The sequence below is a fragment of the Hoplias malabaricus genome, chromosome 2 (assembly GCF_029633855.1).
Source record: "Hoplias malabaricus isolate fHopMal1 chromosome 2, fHopMal1.hap1, whole genome shotgun sequence".
Classification (NCBI taxonomy): domain Eukaryota; kingdom Metazoa; phylum Chordata; class Actinopteri; order Characiformes; family Erythrinidae; genus Hoplias; species Hoplias malabaricus.
The window spans coordinates 6,991,930-7,002,274 of record NC_089801.1 but is presented as its reverse complement, the minus strand read 5'-3'; the positions used below and the strand labels follow the sequence as shown (position 1 = coordinate 7,002,274).

General features: G+C 41.6%; 1 protein-coding gene across 4 annotated transcripts; it reads right to left on the bottom strand.

The window, feature by feature from the left end:
* Positions 1-8: 8 nt before the first annotated feature.
* Positions 9-7,597, bottom strand: agpat4 (1-acylglycerol-3-phosphate O-acyltransferase 4 (lysophosphatidic acid acyltransferase, delta)). 4 transcript variants are annotated; one of them, XM_066651329.1, is made up of 9 exons: positions 7,178-7,597; positions 5,529-5,755; positions 3,311-3,480; positions 3,064-3,225; positions 2,760-2,913; positions 2,528-2,621; positions 2,310-2,385; positions 1,784-1,982; positions 9-942 (listed from the first exon to the last, which is right to left on the bottom strand). In XM_066651329.1, the coding sequence occupies exons 2-9, from the start codon at positions 5,704-5,706 to the stop codon at positions 848-850; spliced, it is 1,128 nt and encodes a 375-aa protein (XP_066507426.1). In that variant the 5' UTR covers positions 5,707-5,755; positions 7,178-7,597; the 3' UTR covers positions 9-847. The 4 variants fall into 4 exon arrangements, with proteins under 4 accessions (XP_066507426.1, XP_066507417.1, XP_066507409.1 ...); XM_066651320.1 differs by lacking the exon at positions 7,178-7,597 and adding an exon at positions 5,898-5,959 and having other exon boundaries at positions 12-942; positions 2,519-2,621; XM_066651312.1 differs by having other exon boundaries at positions 13-942; positions 2,519-2,621; positions 7,178-7,596.
* Between the last annotated feature and the right edge of the window lie 2,748 nt (positions 7,598-10,345).

Genomic DNA, 10,345 nt, shown 5'->3' with positions numbered 1-10,345 from the left:
AAATTATTTCTAGCTGTCCCCTAGCCCATAAATGTAGTGTGAGGTTCAACCAGACAGTTCAGAAAATGATCTGATAGTCAATGAAGGGAAAAGGTATTTCTTTGTTTTGTTTTATTGTATTCAGTGTTTTGGCCTTGCTGCACAGCCCATTAAGGTGTATTTAAGTCAGTTATAAGTTGTGATGTATTGGCCCACCTCTCTACCTGGCCAATGGTGTGCCTTTTTAATATCTGGGTATTGGAATATACCCAACCAATGAGAGTGAAGCTTGACACTCTGCTGCTGAACATGGACAACGACCACCCGCCCCATTTCAACTTTGTTTAGATTCATTAGACGATGAATGCCCCCACCCCCTCCCCGTGGTCTGGACAGAAAACATATCCACCCAGATCATTTCAGTTCTCTTCAGTTTGGACCACATTCTCATTTCAGCTAACGATCATATGTTGTGTCTAAGCCCTGTGTTTAGAGACATAAAATCCTGGCATCCACATTTCTGGACCTCTGTCGTTCCTAAGGTGTTTGCAATGTAAAGAGATAATTAATAAACAGAACAGTTTTTAAAAATGGCCTGCAGTGTCTTTCAAAAGTTACAGGTTACATGTGAGTCAGACATTATTCGGTGCACAAAACAGTCATTTCCATCCAAGCGTGTGTCTCTATCAGATTAGTAACCCCTTCAAATTAAGAGTTCAGTCCCACACTCGGGTTCAAGAGCCCTGTGAACTGATGGAACTTTAAATATCTCCCAGCATCTTGGTCCACTTCTGAGAACTGCTGTTTGTGGCAAGCTCCTGTGCGTACGCTGATGACGTTAGCAAAGTTCTGGGGTGTTTTTCCTCCCCTAGTCATTGTTATTTAGAGGAATTTCTTTGTTTCCGTAACTCGAGCCCTTTTTAATCTCGGTCTGTGCTATCATCCAACGGACGCCAACTGAGGCTGAAAAAAGAAAGTGTAACATGCAAACAGTCAGTGCCGAGGTACAAGTGTATTATAATCTATAAAAGTGCAGTAATATGTCGTATATCTTATATGAAGATGACATGGCCAAAGAAAAGGCACCAATGCCTATGAGTTAATTTGTGATCTAATAGACGAGCATCTGATTTTTTTTCCTTTAATCTACTCATTACATCTGTGCTTCATGTCTATGCCAAAGCTCAATCTGCTGGCATATAAATATGAAAGAGGAAACCAGATGTTTGGAAGACTGTGCCCTTTTGGGCCTAGATTCGGTTTCACCTGTTGGTACAGGGATGGCAATACAACTTTAAAATCTCAAAGTTCACCTTGCCATCAGCTGACACACATGCTGTGATATTTAAAGGCCCATACCCATTCATTTTTATTATTTAACATTGTCACTTACTGTTGCATAGTGGGGGTTTTTTTGGGAGGGGGGGGGGGTCCAAATAATTTAATTGTAAAATATGTAGATAATTTCAAATTTGGCAGAACCAGGAAAAAATAAATTTTGATTTCCTCGTTTAAAAAGACTACAGTTAAAATGGTAGGAAGGGCATTTAAACCTGCGAGTACATGCATTGTTTTCATGCAGTACCCATTTCAAAACCACATGCATAGAACTAACAATACATAACATGGGAGATGATATACTTACTCCCACTCGAACACCTTCCGCATGAAATTTTTTGTTTGTTTGTTTGTTTTAGAAGCAAATTCAAAGTAAAGGGCAGTTGATACATAAGCAATTCAGTTTACAGCTGCTCTACTAATATTTATTTATATATAGAACATCCAGCTTTACTCCAACTCCTACCTGCAAGGCAGAGAACAGCTGAGGTGACAACAGTGACAGCTGAGCCTGAGTGGAAGAGCTGCAGCACTAAGAGGCACAGGGGGCAGAGGAGAAGACAGACCCAGAACAACCAGTTGATTAAGGGCCAGAGACGTCGTGGGGGGCTCACTATGGGGCCAGGGAACCGACCTGTCTCACTGTACTGTTCCTGGAATACATCCTGGAAAACCAAATACAAAATACAATTCAGAGCTTCTTCATGTTCTAAAAGTGCCACCTAATGGCCTGGAGTGTCAGAATTTGGAATGAACAGAGTCCATTTAAAACGTGGCCACTATGCTATGGAACTTGGACTACAATCGAATCTTTTTAAAAATAATGTAGAACATTAACGCATGCATATCCATTCTTGCAAGTTGCAGCACTCACTAATATGTACTATATCTCTTGGAAACTCAAGACAATAGCCGCCATAAAAAGTGACACTTCCAAAATAGTAGTGTCACCAAACATTTCCCAAAAAGGTAAGGCAAGTATTTCTTCTCACCTTTTCCTGGTAGAGTTTGTGGAGCCAGGCGGCACATTCAGACTCGTTCTCTGGGATTGTGTCCAGAGGAATCCGTCTAGATTGAGCACAAACACACACAGAGGCCTGTTGAGTCCACACAACACTTAAACTCCATTGATTCAACTGCGGTTTATCTAATTAATGGGATTATTAATAAACATGCACATAACATCAGTTTGGTCTCTCACCTCACGTACATGTCGGCATGGTACTTTTTCCCATTAAGCAGCCCGAGTAAAGTTGGTGTTTGGTTGTTTCTGAAATTAAGCGTAGAATCGTACACAGCAGTAACTACAGAGGAGACACAAGCTGAATCAGGGAGAGCCAAATCCTTATGCAGACTACGAAGCAAGTCTGGGAGACTGATGATATCTAACTGGGCTTAGATTAGGGAACTAATCAGGCCACTTTGGCAGAAGTGGTTCTCACCCTTTCCTCTGAGGTTCTGGACAGTGACGCAGAAGCCCTTGGTCCGAGGCAGTAGATGGTATTTGAGTTTCGGGAGCCCTTTTTTCTCTGCCACCTCCATACTAATCTTGTGCTTCTTCTCAGTGAAGCGGGTGCCCTCACAGTACAGAAGGAACTAAGCAAACACAGTGGTTACTTGAGTTAACACATACCTGACACAGACAAGATCACAGCTTCACGCATTGAATACAGCGTGACTCATAATACCAGCCGCTCATTACACTTCATGCCGCAGTACGTTAGTGTCATAAACATGTTTACATACCCAGAAGTTCTCGGGGTAGTCCTGAAGGCGCTTAAGGCTTTGCGTCACTGTCCTGCGATCATCCTCCCATTTTCTCTTACAGAAGACAATCTCCAGGAAGTACCACATCCAGCCAATTATAGGCACATAAGCAAGTTCCTTCTTCGCCAGCACCTTTGAGCTCTGAAATGACACGTGTTTTGGATTTTTATAAGAACTAAATCATCCACGCAAGGCCATGATGAAGAATGTTGTTGATCTTCCTTACCCCAAGAACTCCAAACCTTTCGCAGAAGGTCCAGCCACACAGGAAATCGATCTCAAAGTTGTGGTTGAGGATAACTATTGCATTTTCTTTGCCATAGTAGAGGTAGGACTCGGGATCCGTGTACAGTGTGCATTCAGTCCCAGACCACCATTCCAGCACCGCCACCATCTCTAAAAATAGAAGGAAGAGCAGAGGATATTTGAACATATCAACTCTTCTACATTTACCTTTCAAATGCCTGTACGTTACTGTTGTAAAACGCAGGCAGCAGTATAATCTCCCGGCAAAAAATTAGAATAATTATGCATTTATTGCAATCACGCCAACTTTCAGTTATAAATTTGACTTGGTTCTACAGCAGAGGTAAATAAAAAATTACGTATTTGCATCCTGACTTCCTCTTACACTGTTTCAGTAATGGTAATATACGCAGGGTAATTTTCCCTATTGGAAAACAGGATTATACCGTTTATGTACAGCATGTTCTGTACTGTCCTGAGGGCTGTTATTCCACAAGTACAGCATGTACATTCATAGCAGAGCAAGTGGAATGATCGCAATGATTGAAACAAGTCTCTCAGCAGAGACATTTATAAACAGGAACTGTAAGAGAAAATATTCTACAGATATTAAGACTTCCTCTTTGTGTTGCTCTCTGTGGTTATATGACTGTAATCTGTCAAACAGGAAATACTGATTAGGAGAGAACAAACCTGTCAGTGGTGGTCAACCACCATTACAACACATTCTGCCTCTGCTTTTGAAAGAATTTAATTGTGTAATCTGTTCATTTAATATTGAATTAGAGCCTAGGATTACACTTAAAACCACAAAGGTTGTGAACACTTTGGGATTTATATACGTTTCTGTACAAACTACTATAGGCTCATCACAACAGAATCCTTATCTGGAGCATGATAACCCACTCAGATTCCAAGCGGGACATAGTTTTTTGCGTTCTTGTGGGCTGGACAGCCTGCTATCTATGAGGGACAATGACTGACACCAATCCAAGAAGGGAATTTTACGGGGCACTGAGAGTCCACTGCAACTGCTGTACAGATGTTTACCTTTTATTTATTTAATATTCAGTTAAATATCTACCCTTCCCCAAAACCTAATCCTAATGCTAACTTTGACTCATTCATTCATTCATTATCTGTAACCCTTATCCAGTTCAGGGTCGCGGTGGGTCCAGAGCCTACCTGGAATCATTGGGCACAAGGCGTGAATACACCCTGGAGGGGGCGCCAGTCCTTCACAGGGCAACACACACTCACACCTACGAACACTTTGGAGTCGCCAATCCACCTACCGATGTGTTATTGGACTGTGGGAGGAAACCCACGCAGACACAGGGAGAACACACCACACTCCTCACAGACAGTCACCTGGAGCGGGAATCAAACCCACAACCTCCAGGTCCCTGGAGCTGTGTGACTGTGACACTACCTGCTGCGCCACTGTGCCGCCCCACTTTGACACAAAAACAAAATTACCCTAACCCTGAAACTGTTGAGAATCAACCATTTCATGCAGGTGTTTTGTTAACAATCTAAAAGACTAGGCCAGCTAATACAGGGCTGTTTAAATTAAATGGAACTGGATATTCCACATTTTATGATGCCAAGTCATAATCACTGTCCCAAGGAAATACTGTGATGCAAAGCCTATCCCTCAAGCAAGACGTTTCAAAAATGAACATTCACTGACACAGCTCTGCACCAAGGAATGTGTCAAAATAGCATTTAAATCACTGAAAAGCAATTATAGAAAGCATTTGCCTGAGGTTAGTTGCAGCAGTTACTAAATATATCAGTTAACATTTTTTTTTCTTTTCATCAGGGAATTTCAAATAGGGGGTCTTGTGTTGTGGGTCATGAAATGGTCCGGGGAGTGGGGTGGGGTGTGTGTGGTTTTTACAGCCATTTACCAGAAGTTCCCTTTTTTAAAAAAAAAAAAAAAAAAAACCCTGTACTTCATAAATTTGGGGAACTGTCTTTCTTTTTCGTATTGCTCGAAATCTGACCCAGCAGCTCTGATTGTTGAATGAATGCTCTGGCTTTACAGTTCAACTCGCAGCTGCAGGAGAACATTGTATTAGTAGATATTTTTGCACCTTGAATCAACTGCACCACTTCTTTCAGTTTTAACAGACAAATCTTACATAGAGCAGATTTGTTCATCAGATGCCCATTTAAAATGTGCTCATACTCACGGCTGCTGACACAGTATGCCAGTCTGCAGTTGAGCTTGCGAGCCAGCTGTTTGTTAATGCACCACAACGGCAGTGTGCAGATCTGAACAAGGTTGACTATGAGGCCGCTGAGCAGGAACACGTAACAGATGACGAGGTGACAAAGGAACTGAGTCTTCAGCAGCCCAAGGAGTCCCATAATTAAAAGTAAAGCTGACTTTACTTTCCCCCTCAGTCTCTACAAATACCTGTAGAGGAGACACAGATAAACAGTAGTTAATTCCAGAGAAACTTAATAATAGCAAGGCTAGAGAAAGGATCAATTTATGCACGAATTGATGTCCTAACTACAGTGTAAGAGTTCTGTCTCGACTCTAAAACCATACGTGCCTGTTTAGCCTGACGGCGCACCTGGTCTGGCTGTTATGTTTTGGCTTTCTCTAGACGATGTGATGTTGTAATACCAGAGATTACATTTCCTTAGCAAACAAACGTAGCAGGTTTAGGGCGTGTCGGAGCCGTTCCCTTAAATACTGGTGATACTACCTGTGCCTTTTCAAGTGCAACAAATTTCTGCAAACGTCCAACTATGCTGCAGCTTGAAGGTTTAATATAAAGCATGTACGTGAATCCACAGAAATAGCAAAGAGAGATTCAGCCGATGTCTGCTGTCAGCAAGTAATCGGATTTTACTCAGTTTAATATTTTCTTATTGTAACCAATGTGTTGCAATTTAATATCATAAAAAATAACAAATAGTAGAGTGACCTTGCCCTGTACATTGCCCTCCACAAATAATGGCATACCTAGCAAACTGGAGTAAAACAGGGTCAGGTTGGGTACAAAATTATTTTATTTTCTTCCTCAAATATAATAAAATAAGCCTGAAAACTAAGCCTTTAGTCAGTGAGTGAGTTGGTGTGCACTTGACTGAGTGTGTGGGTATGTAAGGAAGTATGGAGAGGGTATGTGTGTGAGTGAATTCAAATGTATGGGTATGCATATTTGGCACAGGCCTCTACTAAAAAAAGCTGAAGAGGAATTTAACCCTTCAGCATGACAAAACAACCCAAAACAAGCCACCACACCAACAAAAACTGGCCTCACCAAAAGGCGGCCAACGTTTTAGATTCTAGGCCAGAATCTGTGGGGGTGATGTGAAGAAGGATGTGCACAGAAGATGCCCTCTGACTGATGTGGAGCAAAGAATGTGCCATGTTGATAAAAAGGCCCTTCAAAACCCGTATTACCTTGAAGGCTGTGGGAGAAAAATTGTCCCCTGGGTCCTCAGACCCAATGACAGCTCAAATAACCTGCTCGGCCACGTGGAAGACGTAAGGAGAGCTGAATAAACGTTTTATCCTGTCTTCGTTTATACCTACATAGGCCAACATCATAAACTCAGGACCATCACCACCACAGCCATGGCTCCGAACAGTAGTTAGATGTGTGTGCGTTAACTGTGACTAAGGTCGAGTAACGCAGCTCAGATGATGTGTTGAAGAAAGCAAAGGCATCGTGTAAAAGGCTTTCGCTTTCTCAGGAGCACAACCAAAACGTGTTTGGGCCCCTAAAGGGGGGTAAAAAAGTCACCGAATCGTCCCTCATCTTACTCTGCCCTTTGGAGAGGAGGAATTAGTTTAGTTTTTAATGTGATATACAGTACCTACCTCTTTCTTCGCACCAGGGACGGAAGAACGGATGAATCACTTCATTATCACGCGGAAAAGCCGGAAAGGCGTTTTCTGAGGGAAACACGAGTCGTTTAACGATGTCGGCAAACAAGCTTCAAAAAGAAGACCCAGCGGAGGCTTTCAGTCTATAAACTATCTTCCTTAACGACTCCCTGTTCAGTCTGACTGTTCCCAACGGCTACAAATTGCCTCAGAGGCAGGGTGAATGGAAACCTAGGCCACACCCTATATGTAAACATAGAAGAATAGGCTTCAACGGTTCTCTAAGGACCTATGGGGTTTCTTTCTCGATTATTCTAGAACGCCTCTGTCTCAAGACAGTTACTGGTTTATTCAAATTTCTGATTTGCGATGAGCACCAAACACGTTAACCGACACACTTCGGTAGCCATATGTATAAAGACACCCACTGCACCCTCTACCGGCACATTTAACCCCGCCTTTGTTCGGTTTCAACACTTTCTTTAAACGACACCATGACCATGGACTGTGGAGAGACTTTAACTGTAACTTTGGTGTATATATGAGGCTTATATACCTCATATATACACAGATAATACAGGCACTTTTGAACTGTCCACTCCTGAACGAGTGGTATACTGATTTATACGCAGGTCAGGTCTTGGTTGTCCAATTAATATTCCCGGAAAGAACCTATTAATGTTCCATAGAGTGGGTCTCACTCTGGTTGCACCCATCCTTTTTTTTTTACTTGCAGTACTCTTTTTAAATTGCACCTTTTTGTATGTATACATGTCCTTGCTCAATAAAGTAAAAATATAATAAATAAATCTCCCAAAATAGTAACATTTTAAGGGGGAGACCCTTAACTTTCAGTGGAAGTTTATATAAAATGATTTTATTCCAAGTAATTAATTTTGGAAAATTATTGGCCGTTTCATCATGGAATCTTCACACAATGTGAAGGAAGAAATTGCTGAATTCCAATGATGTCAGAAACTAAAAGTCATCCACAAAGGAGAGGCATCCTTTTAATTGGACAGAGACAATGTGTCATTTTAAAAATTGTCGCTGTCCAAAGAAAAAACTTGTAGCTCAAAAAAATAAATAAATAAATAAATAAAATATATTTTTATTTCTATAAAAAAATATTTTTTACAACATTTGTAGTTCCTGTACGAACCTAAGTGTGGCGCGGTGGCACAGCAGGTGGTGTTGCAGTAACGCAGCTCCAGGGCCCTGTGGTTGTAGGTTCAAGTCCTGCTCCGGGTGACTGTCCGTGAGGAATTTGGGGTGTTCTCCCCGTGTCCGTGTGGGTTTCCTCCCATGGTCCAAAAACACAAGTTGGTAGGTGGATTGGCAACTCAAAAGTGTCCATAGGTGTGAGTGTGAGTGTGTGTGTCACACTGTGAAGGACTGGCGCCCCCTCCAGGGTGTGTTCCTGCCTTGTGCCCAATGATTCCGGATGAGCTCCGGACCCACCACGTCCCTGAACTGGATAAGCGGTTACAGCCAATGAATGAATGAATGAACCTATTAGCGTTCCAGAGAGTGGATCCCCCCGTATCTTCACAATACAATTACAAACATATTTCTCCCAAAGTAACTTTATAGCAGGAGGAAAAACCCTTCTTAACTTTCAGTGGAAGTCAATGTATAAATGTTTTTATTTAAGTTATTTTGGAAGTTTAGTTACATTTATCACTGAATTTTCACACAAGGTGAAGGACAGCTGTTGAGCTCAAATTAAGCTGAAACAGTCACCCGGAGGAAACCCATGCAGACACAGGGAGAACACACCACACTCCTCACAGACAGTCACCCAGAGCTGGAATTGAACCCACAACCTCCAGGCCCCTGGAGCTGTGTGACTGCGACACTACCTGCTGCACCACCGTGCCGCCAAAGCTAAAACTTCACAAAATGTATGTTTGGAGAGTGACATGTACAAAACATCTGATAAATACAGGTCAGTTATCAGTATAATGGCTGTTTAAAAAGTGTAATAGAATCTTTAGTGAAAACAAATCTTTAACAAACCTAAGGGTGCACATTAAAATGAGCCCTGCTTGGTGTAATCACCAAATTAGCCACGGTACATCAGTGAGAGAATTAATGGACCAGTGAATGAATGAGTTGACCGGTGAAGCTGCTGAAGCAAGTGGAATGAATTTAGCATGGTCAGACACATGACTTAACAAGGTATAACAAAGTCCGTTGCTACTAATGTTCTGCTTGAATAATGTGCTGATCTACAACCGTTATTCCCTGACGATCTGCTTGACTTCACTTGACCTCATAACCAGTTGCACCACATGTATGATTCTGCACTTGGCGTCAACTTAGGGACTATAGCTGTTTCTACCAATCCACTGCTCTGTCAGACCTCAGCTCTCCATTTTAGCATACTTCACTGTATATTGTGACAAAATGCTGAGGGAATACTGTTTTTGCCTAGCTGTAGATACATATAACCAGGAAAAGCTAGCCTCTTATTACAGTAATCTTAATTATATTATATAACTGTTCAAAACATGAGCACACATGGTAGGTGCTTGAAATGTTCCAGTCCATTGTGAAAGATAGACTAATAAACTATAGATGGCACTTAGACATCATTTTGCAAAATGGGTGATGTCAGCAGATAATTGTGATCATGATTTGGAGATCGATGATGTGTGATCTTCAGCAAAGTAGAAGGCCATCCAGAACCCAAAAGCCAGGGTGCGTCATGGCATGAAACTGTGTCAAAGGTAACTTTCATTTCCGTGATACCACCATAAATGCTAAAACATGCATATAACATGTGCTGCCTTCAGCAAGACATATTTTCCATTGATGGCCATGCATATTAAAAGCATATTCTGCATGTACTATAAAGGCATGCCTCATGGGCACTGGACTGGCTGGTGTGTAGTCCTGACCTTCAGATAATGTGCTGCATTTTAAAACCTAACATTGTTAGGTTAGGTTTTACATGTATATCTCTACATTGTTGCACACCTTAAGGCTTGTGTGCAGGAAGAATGGGACAGTATTTACATTTCAGTTGCTTCATCGCTTGGTGTCTTAAGGTTCTTAACGTTTTTTAACTGTTGTGAAAATAAATGACAACATAGTGGTAAATGCTTAACTGTTTAAAGCCTTTAGAAAAATGCTGAAAGTGTGACAATGAAATTCATT